We start from the raw sequence: 26,385 nt of genomic DNA, 5'->3' as shown, positions 1-26,385 counted from the left end.
ACAGTTTATTTCAGGTCACAGGCGGGAATCTCATCAGTGTCTAGAAGAGTAAGTCTGTCCTGTGCAAAACCTCCAAGTGGCTGGGGAGCCCGTGTCATTAGGGGGGACCCCGTGTCATCAGAGGGGACCCACTCTGACCTGCTAGTGCTGTAGGCTCCAAAGAGCCCTGCACTGAGCTCCAGGCAGACACCACCCAAAAGTGAACAATATGCGCTTTCCCTGAGCACACGCAGGGGAGGAGCGATTCAATTTCCTAGATAAGGATGGGAAGCTTGATGTGATGCAGTCAGAAGAGAAACAGAGAGAAAGAAACAGATGTTACTGAGAGTGGAAGCAACAAAGTCTGAGAGCAACTGGGTTTTATTTTTGGCTGGACTTCGTTCCCCATCTATTGCTTATGTTTATTTGTATGTACTTGGCCATGTCAGTCTTATACAACAGAAGTGGTTCAGGTACTGGTCTCAAGGTCATAACTTGAAGGTCATAACCTCTAAGGCAGTCTGTCCAATGGGACCATCTGCAGTGACAAAATTCTTCCGCACCAGTGTTGTCCAGTACAGCAGCCACTAGCCAAAGGTGGAAATGTGATACTGTACACTTTATGTTTTAACTTCAGTTAACTGCCATTTTAAAATCCACATAAAGCTAGTAGCCACTGTTAGAGGCACACTCTGAGTTACCTGTAAGCTTAGCTCTACACCTCAGTAGGAGGACCACCACTTGTGGCCAGGGACTTGCCAATTTATTTTCTAATAAAGAAGGCAAATGAGATGGAGAAAAGCCAACATCACTGCTAGTAAATAACATAATATGCCCACTCTGTATCACTGAGGAAGCAGCTCATTCTTATATTTAACAAAAGGACAGCATGATACATGATGCTCAAGGTGTGGGAAGAGGAACCTTCTCCAGGTAAGGGAAAGAGAATGGGCAAAAAAGATAGTAGAAAGATAGACAGACAGACAGATAGATAGATAGATAGATAGATAGATAGATAGACAGATGGATAGATGGATGGATGGATAGGTGGGTGGGTGGGTGGATGGATGGATGGATGGTTGGATGGATGGACGGACAGATGATAGATGGACAGATGGGTGGATAGAGGGATAGATGGGTGGATGGACAGATGGTTAGATAATTTACAGATTCAAGGAGCTCAGTGAATCTAAATGTCATCAGAATAAAACTGAGATCTCTGACACAGATGTTGAAACTACGAGCCAGGGAACTTACAATAACTATGATTAATATGTTAAGGGCTCTAGTGGAAAAAGTAAACAATATGCAAGAACAGGTGGGTAATATATGTAGAGAATTAGAAACTCCCCACCAAAAAAAATCAAAAGAAAATAACAGAAATGAAAACCACTGGGAAAGAAATGTACAATGTCTTTGATGGGCTCATCAATAAACTGCACAAAGCTGAAGGGAAAATGGGTGGGCTTGAAGATAGGTCAGTATGGACCACCCAAACCGAAATGCCAGAGAAAATCAATGCCCAAACCAATATGCTGAAGTGACACCTACACTCACAGGTTTGCTGCAGCATTACTTACTCATTTTTTTTTGAGACTGTAAATGGGATTATTTTCTTAAACCGAGCCACTCTCCTCTCCTTCGCACAGCTTCATGTGAGAAGGCCCCTGTGACTCTCATCCTTGGCCCTCTGCAGGGCTCCCCGCTCCCTGCCCCTCTGCCCTGGCTTCTTTTTAATGTCGAAAGTATTACTTTCAAAATGTTAAGTGTGAATTTCATACAAATACACAATGAATCAGATTTATGTAACTCATTAATGAGAAAACAAGATGGTAAAACTACTTCAAAGGAAGACACAACAGGCTGAGATCATGCACACACATACATAATCCATATACATTCAGTGACAGAGATTACTGGAATAAAATCATGATGTTAGATCTATACATCTGACAGGACAACAAAACGGTAATCTTTGGAGTTATCTCTACTATTAGACAGAAATTATTTACAATGTACCTATTTTCTATGTATCTGCTTCCACCTTCCCAGAGTCTGACTCCTAATTAAAAGAATATGTGAAAGTCATACCCCCATGCACACCAGCTGCCCCTGCAGACATTGCTACAGTATGTCTTTGAATGGGACAAATTATGTTTTCTGGGTTTTGGATTTTACTCAGTAGTAGGTTTGGTTCAGTTCTGGTTCTGTTCTGTCTTGTTTTGAATCTGTAAACTACAACCATGTAATGTGGAACAAACCAAGTAAAGGAATATTGGATCCACTGGGGAATCGGAAACATCTACAAAGCTTTACAGGGCCTCTCACACATACAATCTCACTGACTGACCCTGCCCTCTTCAATTTTCAGGTGTATTTTAACCTCTACAGCTCAGGAAAGAGAGGTTCTGGGAGCCTGGGGTTTCCTGTCAGGGCAAGTGAGGGGACAGGAGGCAAGCGCTCCGCTTTACAAATGAGGAAACTGAACACCAAGATCGCCTGCCTAGGAATGGGGCAGAACCCAAGTAGTGTGCACATGTCCCGGCTTCATTTAAAATTCTTCTTTTTTGTTTTCTGCAAAACAGATAGATAACCATCCACCCATCTATCCATTTGGATGTGGTATGCCTGGGTGTGGTTCCTGCTTGGTGTATGCTGAGCTTCCTGGGTTTGTGCTTTGTTTGGTGTCTGCTGTTAAGTTTGGAGAGTTCTTCTTGGCCATTATTACTCATTTTATACCACCTTTTCCACTGGCTTTGCAATTACTGATAGCTTGTCTCTTCCTTCCCTCCCTTCCCCCTCCTTCTTTCTTGTCTTCTCTCCTTTCGCCTTGCCTCTACCCCTACCTCTCTCTCTCTCTCTCTCTTACACACACAGACACACACACACACACACACACACACACACACACACATTTCTTTTCCTCATCCCATTGCTTCTCTATTTGCCTTTTGTTTTGGGAAGTTTGTTCTAGTTGTTTTTGGTTCTAGTTGTTTTTGGCGTTGCTACAGGGTCCTACTATGTTGCCCAGGCTGGTCTCAAACTCTCCATCTCAGCCTCCTTGGTACATGATTGTCTTTAGATAGTCACAAAAACTAAGATATGCAAGCAGCAGATGAATAAAAAATACAGCATACCAACACATCTGGAATATTATTCTGCCATGAGAAGAATGAAATCCTTTCATCTGCAGCAACATAGATGAAACTAAAGGACATTGGTAACAGAAATGAGCCAGACGGGGAAAGATAAATAGCAAATGTTCTCGCTTATACTGTACTGGGAAGCTCAAAATGATCTCAAAGAAGCAGAGAACTGAATGTAGTTCCCAGAGCCTGGCAAGGGTGTGGAGGAGGGACAGCTGCACAGGGACGGCACAGGGGTGCAGCTGGGCAGGAGGGATAACTGCTAAGGTTGTACAGCACAGGACAGCATTGAAAAACACTGATTGCACACGCCTGTAATCCCAGCACTTAAAAGGTTGAGGCAGGAGGACTTCTATGAGTCCAAAGCCAGCCTGGGCCAAATGAGTTGAGGGCCAGTCTAAATTACATAGGGAGACCCTGTCTCAAAACAAACAGACAAACAAAATGGAATCAAAAACCTGACTGAATATTTGAAAATCACTAGTAAAGAGGATTTTGAATGTTCCCAACACACACAAAAAAATGATACCTGCCTGAGGTGACAGATACATGATTACCCCATCTGATCACTATACACTGTATGCCTGTCACACTGTACCCTATAAATATGTAAAATTATGTGCCAGCCAGAAACAAAAACATATTTAAAATAAAACAGAAAAGATGAAGTGGGATAACATATTTAAGTATTGAAAGGAAAAAACTACCAGTTTAGAATTCAACACCAGTGAAGTTATTTTTCAAGAACAAAGGCAAAATATAAAACTTTCCTCAAACACGTGCTGCAAGAAACATGAAAAGAAATACTTTGGGCAGCGGGGCACTGCAGTCACAGCATGAAAGGGAAAGCTGAGAGAAGACAAATGAAGGCAAAATAATGTCTTTACTTTTTCTTAACCTTAATTCATCTTGAAAATAACCATGTAAGGTGGTGATGGTAGCAAGGTCTCAGGGACTGTGGACAGTGACTCTGGTGATAGCACTTTCCTGGGGCAGGAGGAGAGCTGGCAACACAGGGCATTGGTCGGGTGTGACTCCAGGTGGACTCCAGCAAGTTAAAGGTGTGTTTAACAAACTCCAGACAAGCACTGAAAAACAACTGTTTTAATTTAAAAAAACAAAAAACCCCACCACTTTGGAGGCATGGCTAGTTTTACACCACAAAACACCAGCAGGCAGGCATGGGAAAGTGGTCTAAATGGCCACGCGGGACCAACCCAATCTACAAGGGTAGGGGAGCACTGATTGAGCGCTTTCAACAGAACAGAACATGCATGCACACACATGCATGCATGCACACACATGTGCACATGCACGCGCAGTCAACTGCTCTGCTCGTTAGAAGGAAATGCACTCTACTGATACAGGAATGATATGGGACCTCCAAATGATATAAGGGAAATATTATAACTCCCAACCTGCTAAATGTCCAATATGCTGAGTTCGTGTTCCCCAATATTGAAGAATGAATTTTAAGGAACAACGGAAGTTAAGAGCAGGAACTATGTATTGAAGGAAAGAAAGCTTCTATCTAAGACAGACAGAAGGGGACCAGAAAGTGGCTTGCTCATGAGTCTACTCTTCAGGGGAAGCTTTATAGAGTAAAATCACAAGGTAGGTATAAGGTGAGACAAAACTATGGTCAAGCAATAAGATTATAAGTATAGTTGCTTAGGCAATATTGATCCAATGGGAAATCATGAGGCAGGTATAAGGTAGGACAAAACTATGATCAACCAATAAGATTATAAGTATAGTCACTTAGGTAATATTGATCCAATGGGGAAGCAGGTCACATAGCAAGTGTACATGGAAAGAACAAAAAATGTTTCAGGAAGGGTCTTGGTCACCACTGAGGTGACTGAGGTCTATCTAGATTTTATTAGACCAAGTGTTACCACTTATCTTAGGCCTGGTCATTTAATCTTTATCTTGTGGCCTGGCCTCCAACAGATGTCACAATTGTAATGAGCTTTCATCTTTGCACTGACTTTCTCAAGGGCCCAGCCCTACCTGACTGCCTATCATATTTCTACTGATCTCCGCTCTCTATAATATTACCATGACACATCTTGCTGTTCAGACAAACGTCAAGTTGAAAAATCAAACAGGTGGTACCTTCCCAAACGCGACCCTTGTTTGGTTCCAAATGTGCTGACGTTTGAGAACAGAAAGGTAGGGTGCTGGTCAAGAGCGAGCTCCTCTGCATGTCAATTCTAGCAGCTGAGCAAACACTCAAAAGAGGCAGCTCCTGGACCTGATGCCAAAGCAGGAGCCTCGCGCCTGGCCCAGGGTGAGAGCAGAAACGACCAGGCTGTACCCTCTTAGGGAACCTTGAATCCCCAGCAAGGTGAGGAGACAGAAGGACTGAGGCAGAGGCCGAAACCACAGAGGCTTGGTGTCCATCTGATGAAGTAAGAAGGGACATTTGCAATGTGATAGGGAAATGATTCCCGGGGGATGTCCTCTGAGCTGTGAAGGTTCCTGACTCATTTTCAAAGAAAAATGGGCCCCAGATGGAGTAGTTTCTCATTCTGTGTTCTTCTGCCTTTTCCCTCCTCTCATGCCTTGGAAACGCAAAGCTGCTGCCCTGGGGCCTGCCAGACTCCCGGGGGCTCTTTCTGTCTTTCAAGAAAAGCAGAGAAAAAGCACTGCGCCTTCTGTGGAGCGAGGGCGGCTGTGTTCCCCCAACCCCAGCACAGCAAATGCCAAGGTCACCTCCCGGCTGTCACCGCCTCTCTTGGCTCTCACAGCTAGTGGAACCTCCGGGGTGACTGGTCAGCTGGATGACAAACTTCATCAGAAGGGGCAACAGAAAACGCAGACCTGGGGATGGAGCGCCAAGTGTCCTGTATCCAGGCCCCTTTAGGGTCTTTCACTGAACTGGGGTTGGGGGAGCACCCCAGCCCCTCCAGGCCCTGGGCTGAGGGAAGGGATTTCAGAGGTGACCGCAGGCAGCTCACGAGGCTCCTCACGCACTGACATCTGCCATCCGTCCTGCCTGGTTCTACGTAAGTGACTGCTGGAGAAGGTGCTGCCCCAACCCTGGGGGTGCGTCAGTCCGCTCCTTGGCTCTGCACCGGTCCCAGCAGCACTGCTGAGGGCCAGGAGCCCTGGCGGCATAAAGGGAAGAAACACCAAGGAAGCAGAAACCATGTCACCTAGTCACCGTCAAACAGAGACCAGAGGATGGGGAGAGGCCTGCATGAGCCTCTGAGTGGCTGATGCTCAACTCCCTTAATGAGCAGAAGGGGAACTAACTTAAGAGCTGCTCCCACTCCACGTGCTTGGTCGTTGGGTGCTGCGTCTCCCTCTGCGCTGAGGATCTCCCGAAAGAGGATCGGTCTATGATGACAAAAGTGACTGCTGAGGGGCGCAGTCACTGTGAGCTTTTGGAAGGTGTGGGACTAAATGTTACTTCATGTGTTACACTGTGCTTGTGAATACGCAACATTATTTGGATGCCAAATACCACATCCTGATGGCTCTCCCTAACCCACACCAGTTTTCAGCCTATGCATAAAAATCAATGGCTTCAGGACTGAGCATCAAGGCTGAGGAAAAGCTGGACTCGTGGCCATGACTAGTGAGGTCCAGCACAGCATGACCTCCCCGACCCGTGTGTTACTCTTGTCAGTGTGTGTGACAAGAGCGGTTACCACAGAGCTGTCACCTCCCGCGGTTGCATCGTGAGGAGCACGGTGCTATGGGCTTCGGAGACAGGAGGGTCCACCAGGTGGCCCCAAAAGTGTCAGTGCTGAGCTCTCGCCTCCTGAGTCTGCGCCCAGTCCTGACTCGCTCATCTTAGCATCTGCCATTCACACCCCCAAGGCCATGCCACAGCCAGACTCCAGCCCCGCTCCCTCTCAGAAGGAGAAAGGAAGTGGAGGCTCCTTGCAGGCGTCCTCCTCTCTCAGGCTGGCAGCCCCCGCCTGAGCCTGTCTCTGGCCTAGTTCGAACCTGCTGTCTATGAGTGGAAGGCTCCAAAATGTGTGCCCAAGACCTGGCTCCTTGGCTCTCAACCCAGACTCCGCTCACCAGTGACGCTGCCTTTTGGCTGCCAACAGACACCTCAACATAACATGGCCCAGGCAGGTACCACCAGTGACCCCTACTCACCATGTGTCCTCTCTGTCCCCAGCCATACTAGACACCTCCCCATAGCACAAGGAACGATATAAGCCAAGCAGGCTGTGGAGGACCTGGTCTGCAGGGAGCTGCAGAAAAAACCAGGAGGGGGCATCATGGCGACAGACACCTCAGGTGCTGCGCCCGTGTCACCCTGCAGCAGCTGTGGCCGACACAGCAATCGAACAGGAGGCACAAGCGGCCACTCACCAGGCTGGCACTGCAACCTGTATGCGCCCACCCTGCAATCTCAATGCCTAAGACATCCTGCCCACCTGCGACCTTTCCATCCCGGATGAATGGATACCAGGGCCCAGCCAATGACCTCTGTCTCCATGGACGGTCAGCCTATCCCCCTCTCAGACTCCTACCTTCATACCATGGCTATGGCTCCCGCTCAGAAGACACATCGCCCTCTGCCCCGCTGCTGGCACTGCGGTCTTCCTTCCGGGGGGCAGCGCGCTCTTTGTTGGATTCCGAGGGCCCCTTGGCTCTGGTCTTTTCTTTCCGCTGCTGCTGTTTCTCCAGCTTTGACAGCTGATTTAAAAACAGAAAAAGAAAAGTATTTACAAGTATGAACGCACACCTGGACATCCAGCACATCAGCTATAGCCGAGGAGGAAGCCACTGACTTGGCCTTACTGGATCCTGGCACAGCACTTGGTTCAACCATGCCAAGGACACAGAAGACGCTGACTGGATGGGCACCTGAGCCACGAGCACAGACTGCCACACACACGCCCCCTCTGACTGGACCAGGTTCAACAGAACTGAAAGGAACAATACTGCCTAACGATCAGTTTGTCACTGCCTGCTGCCCACACCTAGTCCACTGGGCAGGGGGGACGTGGTGATCACAGGCCCAAAAGAGCTCTATCTGTGGCAAAGGTTTGAGCCTGTTATTGTTTCCCTGGATGACTCCATAGCTTTTTCTCACTGAAAAATCTTTCTTGCCTTCCTGCTCATTATTTTCTAAAGAATGTTCAAAATATTCCACTATTTGCTAAAGATAACAGAGAAGGTCACAAAATGAGGCACATTAAGCACACTGAACATAGCCTCAGTACTTGTTTGGTATTTGAGGCCAAAGCCTGGCTCACCCAGGTACCTACTCCTAGTGGGCACACGGCATCGGCATCTATCTGCAGACTGAAGGCCACAGGAACCTCCTCAGACTCCTGCCGGCCAGCCAGGGATGAGCATACGGAGCCAGGGCCCACTTCTTCCCTAGGGATGTCCCCAGTGAGTTCAAGCAAGCACAGATTCAACAGCGGACAGAAACAGTCATCCCACACCCTGAGCAGCAGCATAGCTGCTCCAGAAAGGCCTGCCGAGGAGCCCACCAGGAAGACTGGCCAAGCCTGGTTACATGGGGTTTTCAGACCAAAGCAGACCCAGAAGACAGCAACACTCAACTCCAATCTGCCTCCTAGGCCAAGTCACAAAAGCTTTCTCAATCATATGAAAAGAAGGTAATTTAATAAAGGGCTGGCCAACCCCCGTGGCCCATGTCCAGAGGTATAAAAAGGTCAACCGCCAGATCTTGCTTCTGTGATGGACAGACTCTGAGCTAAGCCTCAGCCTGATGGCCTGATGAGCACTCGCAGGAGAAAGTGGGCATCCCCTAGTGATCACCAAGCTGAGCAGGGTGGCTGACATATACATAGCTCTGGCTTGCCACGGCCTGGTAACAAAGTTCTTGTAGCAACCCTTTAAGTAGGAAGGACCTGGGACAAAGATGGCAAAAAAAATTAGCATTTTTAATGTCTGGGAAGTGCATGCTCAGAGCTCCTTGCTATGTTTTTCTCTGGAGTATTATTTTCCATGGGTGAACATCTCTCTGTTCTAGTCTGCCGAGGGTCAGGAAGGCCTTTCCTTCCATTTCTCTTGGTGTTTTGTTTTTTGAAACAGGGTCTCGCTGTGTAGTCCAGGCTGGCCTTGAACTCACTATGTAGCCTAGATTGGCCTTGAACTCACAGCAATCCTCCTGCCTCAGCCTCCCGAGTGCTGAGATTACAGGCATACACCACCACTCCTGACTCTTCCTGTTGATGTTGAATCCTCTTTCTCTCAGGAAATGGAGAAGATGGGTAGGAGTCCCTCTGTCCTGTTTTCTTTCTAGCAAAATGACCTCAGACTATATAGTGTGAAAATATGTAATACTACAGAGCCTGCACACTAAAAACATGGCTTACAGGGTGACTTTTATGTGTATTTTACTAAAATGTTTAGAAAAATTTTAAATGATTTTGGAAAACAAGTTGGCGATCAATTCTAGACCTCATACTTTCTTTTTATTTTAAATCTAAAACTCCAGGAGTCAGCATTCTGCAGTGAACTGTGACAAGTAGTTTCTGACAGAGTTGGTGTTTTTACCCGTGAATATTACACACATGTGGATGCACACATGCATGTGTAAATAATCGTGAATGTGTTCCAAGTCAGATGCTGAGCAAGACGTGCTTTTCATTTTGCTTCTCCTCATTAGAGGTAAAACACAGGAAATGACCATCACCGGGGACAGGAGAAGGACCCTGTGGTTCACCCTCCTCTCAAGCTCGGACACCAGAGGACACAGCTTTCCTGGGGCTTCTCAGCTCCACGCAGCAGCGGTGCAACACAGCACTGACACTTTCATCATCGCACACGAACACGGCTTTGAACTGTCCCCTCTGCTCCCCAAACCCAGCTTTCAAATCCTAACTCTTTAAGCAACAGGCATACCCCACTTCTGCCAACTCTGCAAAGCCCATCTTCCTGCTTTATTTATCTGAAAACAACCTCACCCCAGGGCTCCATTTCACCAAGTAAGGCTCTCTGTGAGGACCCTGCAAATCAAACAGTAAACTGGGGCCTTTCTCAGAAAACTGGGACTCCAGTGCATGCCAGAAGGTAGGAATTACATCTTGAGGCAAAGAAGAAGCTGGATTTTATTTTTCTTTGAGAAAACAAATGAAAAAGGAAGGAGAAAGAAAAAGAAAACTGGTACTGTGTCTGGACTGTGGCAAAATGCCCACAGCTTTCACAGTAATAGCAAATGCACATTAAAGAGAATAAAGAATAGGAAGCTCTACATCTGTGAACACTGTAGGGAGGGATTTCCAGGGTCTGCTCGCTCGCTTTTCACTCTACTGTTGAGACACCACATTTCATGGGGGATGTCTGCTATGCTGACTCTAGTGCCTCAGGGAGAAATCCAACCACTGGCCAAGGGGACCAACCTCTCTCCTGCTGGAGCCAGGGAAGGCAGTGGCCAATCCCAGGAGACCCACAGCCAACCCCCAATTCACCGTTAAACCACAGGAAAAACAAGGGACTCTTTGTACTGAAGATGCCCAGGCTCTAACCGCATAGTAAAACAAACAGCTAGTGGGGCAAGAGCGTTACAATGTTCTGCTGCCGGGCAGCAGACCTCAATGCCTCGAGGGACCAAGCACGTAGGAAAATGAGCCCAGTATCTGTGCGTCAGGCCACAAGGCATGGTGGAGACTGAGGTACACTGGAGAGGTCACACCCACCTCAGGACGCCCACATTTAGTTTCAGACCTGGGTCTGGCAGATGTGATGTTAATGGGTGAATGAGTCACCTGCTAGGTGACACTTCGCATTTCTACCGTGAGATCCTGATGGCTCTTAAGATACCACTAAGAGCTGTGCCATGCACACCCCACAAGGAAGCCGCTGTCAGCGTGCTGTGCCACAGCCCAGTCACCTCCCAGCCCCTTCTTTCCGCCCTCCTGGCTTGAGCAACCTCCTGCTTCAGCCTGGTGTCGCGTGGTCCTCCTGTCGTGTGGCACAGCCAGCAGGATGAGGGGGCTGCAGGTGGCTTCAGAGAAAGGCCTCCTTCCCTGACATGCACAGGTGCTAGGAGACACTGCCCACTTCCAGTCCTGGGCAAGGACAAGGTCAAGAGCTTCAGAATGGTGAGGGGGGCCTCTCAGGTGCCCCAGACTCTTCCGGAGCACCCTGCAGGGCCAGCGGGGGATCACCTTCCTGCTCGGGGAGGCGATCGCATCCCTTAGTGTCTAAGGCTGTGGCACCTGCAGCTGAAAGCCTACTGCGCTGAAAGAGAACGTAACATAGGCAAGGCGGGGTAGCTTGCTTCAGGCTCTGCACCACCTGAGTGGCTGTGATCACCAAGGGCCCTGGACACCGAACCCACTTTCTTTCCAGGGAGCCATGTGACCTCCGTCCCTTCATCCATTAACTGCATTTCACAGGAACTCACTGAGCACCAACTCCATCGCAGCTGCACCGAGGGCACAGTCTGCAGCCAGGCAGAGCCCCTGCCCTCTGGGCTGACGGTCCATCAGAAAAGTAACTGGGAACCTGCTCACCACAAGCCAGGCCTGTTCTGAGCACCACAAGAGTCTTACAGATACTGTCACAGTCCCCATCTTAACACAGAGGAATCCTCCCTGTTCCCCCGGGACACACGCCTCACAGCCAGGCATGAGGTGGCAAAGAGCACAAGGCAGTGCAACATGTGAGGACAAAATGATAGGCAGAAATGGCAGGATACAAAGATGGTCAGGGCCACACAGGGAGAGGCCCCAGGCCAGGAGGGCGGCTGGACGGAGGGAGGTGAGGTGCATCAGTTATGCCAGGGCCCCCACAGGCAGGGTCTGAAGCACCCCTCAGGTGGCACTGCTGCTAGGCCCATCACAAGGACCTGGGGCCAAGCCTCAGGGTGCACACAGGCGGGGCGAGGGTGCCAGGAGGGGGCCAAGTTCCTGCTTCCTCAGATACCCACCAGCCTATGGTTGGCACCTACAGAGCACAGATGGCTGAGTGAAGACATGAACCAATAGGCTGATGCTATTTGGAAGAGCTGACAGGGCCACTGGCTCAGAGGGAAGGGCTGTGGGCTTTGGGGACCCACAGAGCATGGGGGATGCATCCCACCACTGACAAAAGAGGGACCTGCTTTTGGAGTAGGAATATCTCTCTCTTAGGGGGGCAGTGGTTCACTAGAAAGAGAAACAGAGACTCCAGGGCAGGACTCTGATGCCCCCAGCTCCGCCTGGTTTCCAATAAATGCTGCGCAGAGGGACGGGGAGGAGGAGCCACGAGATGTGCAAAGCTGGGAGAGCAGGGAATTGCTGTCATCTGGCCCATTCTCCACACACAGCATCAGTCCCTAGCATCTTAAAAACTGACCCCTTCACACCAAGGATGACCCCGCATGACAATGACAGGAGATGTGAGATGAATGAGTAACTCCAGGCTTCCTCAGACACCAATGAGCCCATGGAGCAGAGCAGTGAATGAATGGGAGCATTCAGTCCTGCAAGCGCAGCCAGGCTCGGGGCTCCCGAAACCTGGAGATTAGACAGGCTTTGAGCCCCTGGGTCTGCTGTCCCACCACCTGCCTACCTCTCTGGAGGCGCCCTGACCTAGCACATCATCAGACCCAGACTGAGCTTTGAAGGGATCCACAGAACCAAACCCTTTGTGCATGGCTTCAGATGAAGCAGGTGAGGCCCCCTCTTAGAGTGAGATGGTGGTGCCATCTTAAAATTTGCTTCTGCTGGGCGTGGTCACGCGTGCCTGTAATCCTAGCACTCAGGAGGCTGAGGCCGGAGGATCGTTGCGAGTTTCAGACCAGCCTGGGCTACAAAGTGAGCTCAAGGCCAGCCTGAACTGCACAGCGAGACCCTGTCTCAAAAAGACAAAAGGATAAAAAAGAATTTGCTTTCAACTGACTCGGGAGAAGGATAGTAAAAGATTACAGCTGCCCATGACAACCTATGTCGCATTATTGTGATAAGTCCCACAAAACCCAATTCGGATCTTACGTTTTCTCTAATTTGAGTCTCCAACTCAAAGAGAAAAACAGCACCACCGTCCTCAAACAGCCTATGTACATCACTTAAAATTTTACTTTCAGCTCTCTTAAGTCCATCTTCACACTTAGGAAATAAATGATCCTTGTATTTTTTTTTTTTTTTTTTTGGTACCAGGAATCAAACTTAGGACCTTGCGCTTGCCAGGCAGGCGCTTGTGCTGCTGAGCTATATCCCCAGCCCGATTCTTGCATTCTGACAGCCAACTCTTTCCCTTTAAGATTCTGGGAAATTGAGAGCGGACAAATAGATATTCCCAGATTGCTTCGGAGCAAGATAAAGTCAGTGGAGAGATCTGCCAGGGCTACATCCAGGCAGCAGTCAATCTGGGCACAGAACCAAGGCCTGGGACTCCTGGCCACACCTCTGGTCAGCCTGGCTTCTTTTAGGAGCAGATGCTCACCTGCATAGGCACTTCTGCAGACCACCGAAGCCCCATTCTTGCTCTAGGAGGTACCTGACTGAGTTGCTTTAATGCTTATCACATCCTGCCAGGCTTTTCCGTCCTGTATCTGAGCAAACTCTCAAACTCTCTAACAAAGCAAATAAAAGAAAAACTCATGCCCCATGAAGCCAGTGACTGTAATTTTTATAGACCATAGTGTAGACGGTAAAGCTCTGTTCCAACCAACCCCTTGCAGAGATTCCAAGCAAGTCTCCTGGCACAAGTCATAAAGATCTAACGCCTCCTCTGCAATTTCCTCTTAAAATACCATGAGGCATGGTTACTCAGAGGGCACAGCCCTCACCAGGGGCATCGACGTCAGGAGGGGCCACTGGGCCATCATGAGGTGCTGTAAGGGGACAGGCCCAGCCAGGCCCTGCAGAAGTAACAACTTGTGCACAAGCAAAAGTGAAACTCCTAATCCAGGAGCCCACTCCATTCCCTTGGCTTCACAACTTTCCACAAGCAGTGTCTACCATGCTTTGTCAAGCCACTGCACTATCTGTGTGATCATTCTCTCACCCCCGAGATAAACACAAGCACCATTAAATATTTGTTTCCTTCAATAATTAATAATTTCAAGGCCATATGTAAGTAAACATGCTGTAGGATACATTAAAATTAAGTTACTAATGAACTTCCTTGGGTGCAGGCTAAATTACTAAACTTCACCACACCTCTCTGTTAGACCACAGAAGCTTCTGGAAGGCCACCTTCCATCATTACAAAAGGGGCCAGCAGGGTGGAAGGAGCCCATGGCTCTCTGTCAGACTGTGACAGCTCCAGTAACAGATCATTTGAATGACACTCACCCTGGGGTTGGCATGTTCCCGGCCAACCTAATGACTACGTGTTCAGAGCTCGGACATCTCTTGAGCTACTGGAACCCACACCCCAGGGTCCATGACCTTTTGTCTTATCCCTGTTTCCTGTTGCTACTTCCAAGCCAAGTGAGAGGGTAGGATGGGAAAGGGGGAGGTAAATCCCAAACTCTGAGGAGCTGGAAGTCTGGGTCTACTGTGGCATGCAGCCAATCAGCAACAACTTCCTCCCAAGGGCTCTCTCCAGGTGACTGACCCATTAAAAAACAACTAAATTTATATTTGGACAATCTGTCTCACCATACTACAGCTCAATACCATTTTGTGTCATGGAATCACACTGAAAGTGTTTGTGAAAATGTCCCGGTGTAATGGAAAACCATTCAGAGGATGTTTCCCCACACACTGCAGGCTGCCATCATGTCAGTTGTTGCCTTGTGTTATTTTTAAATTGACTGCTGCTTAATAAAAACATTACGAAGCAAAGCACACACATGGTACCTAATTTTCATACATTATTAACTCTGCTTGAGGTTTTTGTGGCAATTAAAAAAAAAAAATCAAGCAAACAAGCATATGTCCCCATCTGAAACTGTGCACACTAATTTTATTTTCTAATTCTCCATTGTTTACAAAAACCCTCCTAGGCAGGCAAACCCAAGAAGCGGGTGAGTTCAGACCCTTTCCGTTACCCTCACTGAGCCAGATCTCCTCTGGTTTACTCCTTGATGCATGGGCACACACTGGACCAGCCCCAGCAGCAGGCCCAGTGGGACATGGCAGAGGTTCAAAGTTAGCCCACAAGTGTTCTCTACTGGCACAGCTACCCTCAAGTCCTGTGAGTTACCTGCCACAGACACCACCAGAGCCCATGTCCCCTGGCCTGGCCCAGGTCACCTGCGGCTTCCCGGCAAGCCTTCCACTGCCGACCTCCAGCACCTGCTCCTCTCGGTTCAGGTACGACATGGTTGCAGGAGGGTGTATGGCTTGAGTGCAGGGCCAGCTCTGAGATGTGTGCTCTGAGGTTCCCAAGGCACCCTGGGATCATTTACACCCTCTTCAGACCCTCCTCCTCCTTGGCTCACTCTGGAAGGGACCCAAACCATAAGCACTTTGCATTGCAATTAACCCATCTTAATGTGATAATTCATGATGCATAACTTGTCATCTGGGCCTCCACTGACCAGAACCCAGCGCTGTTTCAAACATCTGGACACCAAAGGGCACAGCTCGTGTTTAGGATTACTGCCCCTCCCTAGCAAGGCACTGAAAATGCTACATCTGAAAGGCCAGCTGAGCAAGTTTGAGTACAGTTTTGTGACATTTTTATGCTAATTCATCAAACACTGGTAATCCACAGGCAAGGCAAACTCCACATTCTAGTGGCCAAAACTGTTTGTCCTGCTGTACTCGATCCTCTAACCTGACTGAGAGCAAGGTGTTGGCTGCACTTCCCACACTCCTGGCCTGGTTTTCCTACAGTGCAGAGCATCATAAAACTGCAAGCGCTCTGGGAGAGGTGCAGCCATGCTTGTCTTCTTAGAGAAGCAACAACAGGAGGCCAGCGGCTGCCTCCCCCCACAGCCCTCTCCTCCTCTGGGCCTGTGTAAGGGTCACTGTTTAGGCTAAAAAGACATGAAAGCAAAAGTAACAAGCAGCAGTTTAGTCAACATGTACTTTTTATGTTAGTCCTCAGCTATCACACTGCAGGCACAAATCTGGCTAATCACCATGAACAGTACTAAAGTTTAAGGAAACACTGGACAATTCCAGTTTGGATATTCCAACAACTAATTAGTAACAGAGAGCTGTTCATAAGCATTTTACATGAACAGTGCTCTTTAAATGATTCAAAATGCTTCTCCAATTTGTAGCAGTCTTGAGGAAGAGGGTAGGGTGCTGTTCTCTCCCCCTTGGCCTACATGTTGTACAAATGCCAAGTGAGGAGATGTGGAAAGATGAAGACTTAGTGTACAAAGTAATACAGACCAGAAAAGAGGAAAAGCGGGCCCAGAAAGCAGTGGGCATGAGCTGGAGAGAAGCTGGCAAACACGGGCAGGGTAGGGCTCACAGCCAGGAGAGTGGCCAACCACTCGGGGGGCTCCTGAAGAGTCCACAGGGAGGACACCGGAGGGAAGGCTGGGAACCAGAGGTCTGAGAGAGGCGGAGCAAATGCAAAACTTTCAGCAGGGTTGCAAGAAAAGAGAGGCAAGCAAACTTTCTCAGGAAAGTAAAAGTCTGGCCAACAATCAAAATCATAGGCTGTAACTTGGCTTGGTAGTGACTAATGGAGTAGGGACAATATAAATACTGTGTATTGCTTCAATGACAACAATGGCATTGTTATAGTTTGTGTCTAGATGTCCCCCCAGAGCCTCATGCAATCATGACGGGGGTGGCGGGGGGAGTCTTCTAGAGTCTTTGATTGAGTCATGGTCCAATGCTGGGATTATGGATGTGAGTGCTACACCCACCCTGGGGCAGGCAGCACGTGTATAATATGAGGGAGGGAAAGAGGTTTGTTCTCATGCTCCCTTTTTGCTCTTGCTGCTTTTGCTATCTTCCACTACCATGAACGGTTGCCCTCTCCTATGTACCACTCTGCCTTGGAACCAGCCAAGTATGGACTGAAACCTCCACAAACTGCGAGCTAAATAAACCTCTCCCTCTTTAATTTGGGCATTGGGTATTTTGTCTCAGCAAGTAGAGAAAAGTAACCAATACAAGCAAATACCAAAGACGGAGAGTGGCTGGAACAGACAGTGCTAAATGCTCATCTAGAGTGACATGAAAAAGAATGTCAAAGTTTAATAAAGAAATAGTAAAAGTTTATTATTTAAGGATGGAGAAAAAAGTATCCAAAGAAATAGCTTGAAATATGTTAAAGATGGATGCTTGTGGGAAAGAGGAAAAGGACAGAGGAACAGGCGGAGGTTACTTTTCATTATAAACCTTCAAGTACTATAGACCTTTAATTATGTGCATTGTTACTTAAAGAGAAAATGCATACAGTGGGTACAGTTAATGAATTCAATACTACAGAAAACAAAGTGAATGCCTGAGAAATATCAGTTCGTGTGATTCTTCTGATATTCAGAGCAAAACATGCTAAATGAAGAGCAGAAGCTTGGAAATTCAATGCAGGAAATCCATAGGAAGGAACTGTAAATGCAGGGATCAGAGTCAATGTAGGAAAAGCAACAAGCTGATATTATTACAGGACATTCCACGGGCCAAAAAAAGCCTCAGGTATACACTGAACTCAACTGAGGGGGATTTCAGAAAAGACCCACACCAAGCTCTCACCTTTCTCTTCCACACCACTTTTCTTTCAGTGCCCACACAGCCAGGTGATAGTGAAACACTGATCAACTATATACTGCACAGATGAAAGAATAATTGAGTGATGACAGACAGGTGGGTGGACAGACATAAGCAAATGAATGTTCACTGCATTGGTGTTTACAATAGGAAAAAAAATGTGTGGCAATCTAATGCTCATAAACAGATTGTTTAAGTAAATTATGAAACATTCCATACAGATTGATATGCCGTGTGAGGTGCTGCTATGAAAAATGAATGATTCCAGTCATTAAAATGAGGATTTGCTGGGAGGCTGAGGCAGGAGAATCACTGAGAGTTCGAGGTCATCCTGGGCTACAAAGTGAGCTCAAGGCCAGCCTGAACTGCACAGTGAGACCCTGTCTCAAAAAGACAAAAAACAAACAAACAAACAAAAAAATGAAACTAGGATTCGCATCTCTTCATCAGGAAAAGAGCAAGCAGTGTCAGGTGTGGTGGCACATGCCTGTAATCCCAGCAGTCAGAAGGCTGAGGCAGGAAGATCACCATGAATTTGATTCCATGAGTCCAAGGTCAGCCTGCACTACATAGTGAGACCCTACCTAAAAAAAGAAAAAAAGAAAAAAGAAAAGAGTGGTGTTTGGGGAGCCACATGAAGTCAGCCCTGAGTGGCTGCTTGGTGGTGCCAGGTGTGAAAATCTGACAGCACTCACGACGGGTCAGGCCTGACAGGGAGGACATGATGCAGACACAGATTAGCACAAGAAGGAAGGAGCAATGTGGCAGATTTCTGTCCCAAGAAAAGGCACAGGAGAAAAACGAGAAGAGGTCAGGAATATTATCCACTTCTCCAAGATTTAGTCTCAGTGGCCAAAGGATTGACTGTCCCTTTGGAGCCCAAATTACTGACAAGGAGAATTCCCAGTCACTGCAGCAGGGCTCCCCTCAGAAACATTTCAGGATTTTTAGTCTCTTCATGTCCATTGCAAGGCAACTAAATTTCAGTGACAATGGTTGACATTTACTCTGAGTAACTAACTGGCTCAATTATGTTACAACTTGATAAGAAGAATCCCTTCACTGGCAACTCTCCATCTTTGCTGAATTTATGGTGTTAGATTGCTTGTCCAGTCCAATTCTGTGATGACAATTAATGTCACTATGGAGCTCAGAGGCCAACAAATAAATTGCATGATTTTTCAATTATTAAATCAAGATCAGGAACATTTCTGGACAAATAGATGAAGAATGAGCTTGACAAAGCATGAAAAGAAAATGTCTCTGCTGTCACTAGGAAGGTCAGATTGTCAAGATGAATGTTTAAATTTCAGGTTCAATCAATTACGCACAGAGTGTCCACACCAGCGGCCTCCCCACTCCATACCTGAACATTCAGATACATCCCTGTACCTAGGAGAATCTCGAACAAGTAACCTGGGGACAATCCAATATTCTGGCACAACAAAACAGTGCAGATAAAAGGGGTCACACGTAAAAATGCCAGCTGTCTAGAACAGCACACAGTGCCACCAGCCTGGGATGAAGGTGGCCCCCAGTACTGCTCAATGTCTGTTCCAACCACCCTGCAGGTGACTAGGCAGCTTTCCCACTGTTGGACAAAATACCTGATACCTGCCACGTGCAGGAAGAAAAGTTTAATTTGGCTCCTGGATTCAGAGGGTTCAGTCCATGGTCAGCTGGCTCCATCATGCTAGAGGCAGAAGTATGGTATGGTGGAGCGAAGCTGCCTAGTTCACGGCTTTCAGAAAGAAGAGCACAGAAGAGCACCAGCAAGAGACACCTCTTCCAGAGATGGTTTCCAGGGTCCCGTGTCCTCACAGCACACCACTATGAACATCAGTGGGTTAATCCACTGAGGAGTACAGCACCCCTATAATGCAATCACCCCTCTAGGAGGCCCTTAATCCAGTGAGTTGACAACTAAGATTAACCTTTACAAAAGGTCCATCTGAATTCCAAGGATGAAGAATCAAGCCAGACAAAGACCACAATGCAGGACAGAGAAAATGCTGCCAGTCTCCTGAAGGTTTTTGTGAAACATCTGGTAAAATGCAATGAAAACTGGGAGACTGAGTCTGTGGAAATATCAGCAAGCTGAGGGCACGTGTCACCCAGAGCTGCGAGTCACCTGTGAACAGTGTGACTTGCACTGGGCTCTGTGAGCAAGCCAAACCAGAAGGACCTCATAAAGTTTAAAGTAGCACTGGACCCAAAAACACCAGAGTATCTTACAACATAAAGGCCACTGTAAGATTAGAAAGTGAGTTAGAGCTGCTCCAACAGGAACTAGCTAATTAAAACCTTTGATGTCAGGACAGAGACTAAGGAATGTAGGTGATCAAACAATAAAGTGAATATTTATTTTTTAAAAAATTTATTACAGTAATAGACACGTTGCCATTGAACCCTCTCAAAACACCCCTTCATTTAGAATACACTTATCCCATCATTCTTGTCACTTTCTGAAGCAGTTCTGGAAGCCCTCTTTCCTGAGTGTCTTTAAAAGTTGTGGTCATAAATGTGATGAATGCTACTGCTACACACCATCCAATGGAAAGGAAGCCTTGCTAAAACACAAGGGCTGAGGCAGGAGGACCATCGTGAGTTTGAGGCCACCCTGGGCTCAGTGAGTTAAGTCCTCAGTCAGTTAAAGGCCAGTCTGAACTACACAGCGAGACCTTGTCTCAAAATACAAACATACACACACACACACACAAAACCAACAGTGTGCACCTTAGCCACCAGATCTAACACCACGCAACTTTTGGCTCCCCCCAAAAGTCAAAATAACCATGAGAGGGAAATGTTCTGACTTCATCTGGGACATCAAGGTAGCTGTAACAGCACAACTAAATATAGTCATGAAAGAAGACTTCAAGTGCTGCTTCAGAAAGTAGCAAGAACCACGGGGTAGGTATTTGAAGCAAGGCGATTTGCAGCAACATGTCTTACACTATAACACATTTTAAAATTTAAACACACACTATATTTTTCAATCATATCTCACAGCTTCATAACTACAGTGGTGCCTCTGTTCATGAACTTAATTCTTTCCATGATTCTGGTCGCAAACCAAACTGGATGAGAATCGAATCAAATTTCCCCATAAGGTCAACATGGAACCTAACCAATGAATTTGATTCCATGTTCATCCAATGTGGTTTGCAACCAGAATCATGGAAAGAATTGAGTTTGTCAACTGAGGTACCATGTATTTTCCCATAAACCATAAATTAAAAATATAAGCCCATATGTTGTCCAGCCCGTGATGAGACCAGCAGGTACCAGGCCTGCCAGCTCAGAAGTGGACAAGGGCCCAGCCGGCTGGGAATCCCTGCACCAGCTTGCTGACAGCTTGTGGATTCCTCTCCTTGGAAATCTCACACAGAAATGAAATTGATCCCCATTCATCTGGACTGAAACAAAAGTTCTTGACATTTGAAATCTGGCTAGGGGGGCTGGGGATTTAGCTCAGTGGCAAAAGCGCCTGCCTGGCAAGCGCAAGGTCGTGAGTTCGGTTCCCAGTACCGGAGAAAAAACAAAAAAAAAAAAAAAAAAAAATGAAATCTGGCTAGGGAGGGAAGACCTCTATTTTTCAGGCCAATATGAAAACAAATGAAAGTATATGTCATATTTAGTGTCCGTTACAGATTCCAGATCACTCTAGGTTCACATGATATGCAAATTATGGCAGACTTGCAAGGGGGATGGTCACATATTATAATGCATTTTTATAATAAATAATTTACCAGTGGGGTCTGCCTTTTGTTATTAAAAATATTAAACTTCAGTGATCTAAGACCATGCCAGTTCAGGGCAATTCATAATACACCAGCCTGCAGGATGGTGGAAGAACTAAGGTCTTTGGCCACAGAACTTTCAAAGACGGCTGAACACAATAAACATTACCATGCCCCGCCCTCAGATCACATGCAAACAACAAAAATGTGGTGAACACAGGCTCTGCACCCTTTGCCCAGCCTCTGTCCAATGTGTTTTCCGAGCACCTATGAGCCTGCTTTGGGCCATGTGACCTTCACCAGGGACTCCTGATCACTGAGCAGCTGCCAGGGCTGAAGGCGGCTCTGCCACCAGATATCTCAATAATTTGCCTTCCAAATGCAGTCTCTGCTTGTATCTCTCGCAGGCCAGGACAAGGGCAGACAGGAGGCAGTGCTCAAGGTGATGCAGAGAAGCATGTCACGCCAAACACAGGCCACTTTCAAACTCATGTTGCTACCCCAACATTCCCATTTGAAGGCCACCTGGACAAGGGGTGTCTTCCCTCCCACCCACCCTGCCACTCCACCTCTCAGCTGGAATCACCTGGATGTCATCGGGGCTGGCGCCGATCTGCCAGCCTTGACTCTTCCTCCTCCTCTGCTTCTCTCCAGGAGAAAGGAACATGATTGGCCAAACTCCAGGCTCTTCCTTGGACCCAGCTTCAAGTAGAAAGGCTTGCTGAGTGTTGAAAAGACACACTCTTGTATGGCCTCTCTGTCCCTTTCTTCGTTCTACTTTGTTCCTCCACATAGTTTGGATAGGTGCTGGGAGTGGGCTCCTCATTAATGTAATAACTAGGTCTTCTGTGTTTATTTAGATATTGTTACTATGTGTTTCAGGCTCAGAAAAACAAAAGTATCATTATGGTTTACATCTAGATGTCCCCTCAAGCCTCCCATACTCCAAGGCCGGCTTCTGGAAGGTGACTGAATCATGGGTATCATGGCTGGCTTGCCATTAGGAGTGGGGTCTGGTCTGAAGAGACAGTCACTGGGCACGTAGCCTGGGAGGGTTTACCTCTTTCCTGCTCCTCCCTTCATCTCCTTCTGTTTCCTGCTGCCATGCCATGAGCTCTTTCTCTTCTGTCAGGCCCCTCTGTCATGCTACCCTATCTTGGAGCCAACTGACTATGGTCTGAAACCTCTACAAACCGTGAGCCAAAAATAAACCTTTTCTCCTTTACACTGTGGGTGCAGATATTGTGTTCCAGAGATGAAATGAGCAGTGGGCAGGGAGCAAAGCTTCCTTTGTATTTACAGCCACTTGCTTGCTCCACCTCCCGTCAGATCAGCAGTGGTGTTAGATTCTCATAGCAGTGAGAACCCTACAATGAGCTGTGCATACATAGATCTAGGTGCACACTCCTTGTGGGAACCTAATCCTGATGAGCTGAGGTGGAGCTGAGGTGGTGATGCCAGCCCTGGGGAGCAGCTGCAAATCCAGATGAACATTATCAGAGAGGTCCGACTGTGCAGAGACTATGACACATCACTGCTTGCAGACTCGGATCAAAACACCATTAATGAGCGGCAAGTGACAATTAAGCTGCATCTGGTGACAGCTGTATAGTGATAAGTGAGTTGATGCACTTCAAATGTGCAGCTGCATCTAATGGCAGCTTTAAGTCAGTATCCAAATAATCTACCTGCCATCTGCCCATTATTTTATTTACCATTTCTGTCCATGTTTTTTCTCACACTGTGCATTTGTCTTGGTAAATTCACAGTTAATGCTTGCCATAATGAGCAAAACATAAATGTCCCCGGAGAGCTTCTTTGAAGAGGGGTAAAGATCCAATGATGAGACAGTGGAAGAGTCTAAGACGCCAACAAAAAGAAAGCTTCAATTGAAAGAAAATACCAAGAGCCCTAATTAAATCACAGGTTCATGGCATCAGGTTCTCTAAGCCCACTTTGTATAATATGTGATAACCAGCTCCTCAATAAAGCCATGAACCCTTCAACACTGCTCTGCCACATGGAGACCAAGAACCTTGGTTTGAAAGACAAGCCATTGGGACTTTTTTAAAAGACAAAAAAGTAAACATGAACAACAGAAGAAGTTATTGAAGACCACCACTTCCTCAAATGTGTCTGCATCAAGAGCATCATTCTCAGTAGCCAAGTGCATTGCTAAAGCTAAGAAGCCCTTAGCAACTGAAGAGTTGATCCTGCCTGCTGCTAAGGGAATCTGTCCTGAACTCTTAGGAGAGGCTGCAATTCAAAAGAGGGCACGCGTTCCTCTTTCAGCTGGCACCGTAACTACAGAAATTAGTGGCACCGTAACTAGAGAAATTAGGGAAATAGCAAAGGCTATGGAAGCACAGCTGTTACAGGGGCTTAATGACTCACTGTGGTATACAGCCCAAGGTGATGAGTCTACCAATGTTGGAACAATGCTTGATTTTCAGGAGGATGTATATTGTGGGTATGTTACATGCACTTTTATAGCCAGCCAATACCACTATGGTAAGGCTATTCAATGATTACATTGAATAGTCACTGAATAGCCTGATTACAGTGAATAGTCTTTGAATGATTACATATCAAGAGAATTGAATTGTTCATATTGTGTCAGTACATGCACGGGTGGAGTGGTGACTATGACCGCAGAGCTTAATGGTTTCACTAATCAGTCAAAGCAGTTGCTACTGAATGTGAATCTACATAGTGTGTCATCCACAGAGAAATGCTGCCTCGCCAAAAAAGGTCACCCGAACTTAATGACATTTTGTAGGATGTGACTAAAAGTATCAGTCACATCAAGCTGTACACCCTTAACTCTCTTCATTTCATGCAGCTCTATGAGAAGACAGAGGTGGGCACACACATCTTCTCTTGTACACAGGAGTAACTAGGATAGCTTTCTAAAGGTAGACTGCTGGCCACAGTTGTTGAGTTACAAGATCCACTGCAGAGATTTCTTTTAGAAGAACAGTCATCCCTGGCAGCACATTTCAGTGACACAGAATGGGTTGCAAAACTTGCTTATTCATGTGACATATTCAACCTGCTCAATGAACTCAATCTGTCACTTCAGGAGAGGATGAGAACTGTGTTCAAGTTGGCAGACAAAGTGGATGCATTCAAAGCCAAACTGGAATTATGGGGGTGGGAGGTGACCTGTAATTTGTGACATGTTTTAAACACTAACAAAAATTTTGAGAGACTGAGCCAAGACATTTCTTTCTCCCAGCTGGTGTACGATCATCTATCTCAACTTTTGAGAGGGTCTGAGCATTACTTCGGAACCACAGAAGATGCCTGAACTGGGAAGGAATGATTCTGTGACTGCTTTGTGAATAAGCCAGGTGAATCAAGCTTGTGCATGCTGGGAGATCAGCTGCTTGAAACTGCAAGTGGCCTTAAAAGTACGTTCAAACCAACTTCAGGTCTCCATACCTTCTGGATTAGTCAGGGCAGAATATCCTGAGATTGTCGCCAAGCCCTGAAAGTCCCGGTTGCATTTCTAACATCCTATTTTGTGAAGCAGGGTTTTCCACAGCAACAGCAACCAAAATGAGGTTACAGACGGGACTAAGCATGAGCAGCACATTGTTGCCCTGAAGGTAGCTCTGTGTTCAAATTTTTCAAGCTGTAAACATTTCCCCCTAATTTTCCTTCCCTCCCAGGCTGGAATCACGGACTCTGCCATGTGCCTGCACTTCTAGCGGCTGGCGCTTCAGGTTTGTCACACTGGGCCCTGAGGGCTGCTACCACCAGAGGCCACCACACTTGATGGTTTAACAGCCCAGTTTTCAGAGATAGGAAAGGGTTCTCCAGTTAACTCCCTTCTACCAACTCATAGTCAATTCCGGCTTCTCATCCAAAATATTTACATTTAGCAACCAAATATCACCTGAACCTTCAAAGCTCATTGTTCTTTCTGAATATTTTTAAAGAAATCAATCCAAGACTGAGTAGCATAAGAAAAGTCTAACTCTAGTCTTTTTTTTTTTTAAAGATAAGAGGAGGGAAACATTAACAGACATACAACATTTTACAACATATCACAAGCACAATACATACAATACAGAGTTACAAACAAAGTGGTAGGGAGTTAACAATGGTTGTTGTATTACATATTGATATCTTCAAAGTGGCTTCTCAAACTCTAGTCTTAAACTGACTCTCTCAATGCTTCTTGCCATTTGGTTTTCTTTGGCTGTTTCCCGAGAGGCTTACAAACACACCCCCTTGCTCACTCCAGATAAATTCTGTCTTTTGTCTACGTCTTCCTAGCCCTTTTGACTTTCTATGTCAAATCCTGGACTATCAAATACAATATTTTCTTCCCAGCTTAAAGAAGTGGTTTTTAACAACATGCAGTGACCACTTATTTAAAATTTCTAGAGAATTATATTTAGCCTAAGTTCTGAGTTTTCAGAGGGGAGAGTCTAAATGATTAACATAATAAGAACTCTGAACACTGCAAGCCCCAAAGAAAACAAGCTGGTTTCATTACAGCAAATGAACTCTTCTTCTACCTAAATTGAAATTTACAAAATCACAGGTTGGCTTTTCAGATTAAAAAAAAAAAAAAAAAAAAAAAAAAAAAAAAAAAAAACCTGCACAATCTCTTTTCTAAAAACCTTTTGAAAGAAAAAAAGAAAGCCCCAAATATTGCTAGCAGATTAGATCTACACCTTCCAGAGCTAGAAAGCAGCTCTTAGACGAGACCACAGGCCTATGCAGCAATACCAGGCTGGTCAGACTCATGAGGGGTAGTGTGTGTCACAGAGAGAAGGCAGTGAAGGAGACACACTGCCCCAGTGAACCCACGATTCCAAAGGACACCAACCAGAATCTGGATACATTTCAGAGCTCAAACTCCTTTTCCAGCCTTAATGCATCATTTCCCCTCTCCAGGAAGTGGGGAAATGTTATCTAGCCTCTTCTTGAGAAGAAAATCCA

At 46.6% G+C, this 26,385-nt stretch overlaps 1 protein-coding gene across 2 annotated transcripts in view; it reads right to left on the bottom strand.

The window, feature by feature from the left end:
* Dtd1 (D-tyrosyl-tRNA deacylase 1) overlaps window positions 1-26,385 on the bottom strand; it is a 105,918-nt gene that overhangs the window by 3,753 nt on the left and 75,780 nt on the right. Inside the window, exon 5 of one of the 2 annotated variants that reach the window (XM_005380934.2) lies at window positions 7,625-7,790. In XM_005380934.2, coding sequence (XP_005380991.1) covers window positions 7,638-7,790 — 153 coding nt within the window. In that variant the 3' untranslated portion in view covers window positions 7,625-7,637. The remainder of the gene's footprint in view (window positions 1-7,624; window positions 7,791-26,385) is intronic. The other variant, XM_005380935.2, reaches the window with a different exon arrangement.

This window comes from Chinchilla lanigera, unplaced genomic scaffold, assembly GCF_000276665.1.
Source record: "Chinchilla lanigera isolate Chin_1 unplaced genomic scaffold, ChiLan1.0 scaffold00014, whole genome shotgun sequence".
Taxonomy (NCBI): domain Eukaryota; kingdom Metazoa; phylum Chordata; class Mammalia; order Rodentia; family Chinchillidae; genus Chinchilla; species Chinchilla lanigera.
Note: the sequence above shows the minus strand (reverse complement) of the source record. Positions and strands in the feature narration are given on the sequence as shown.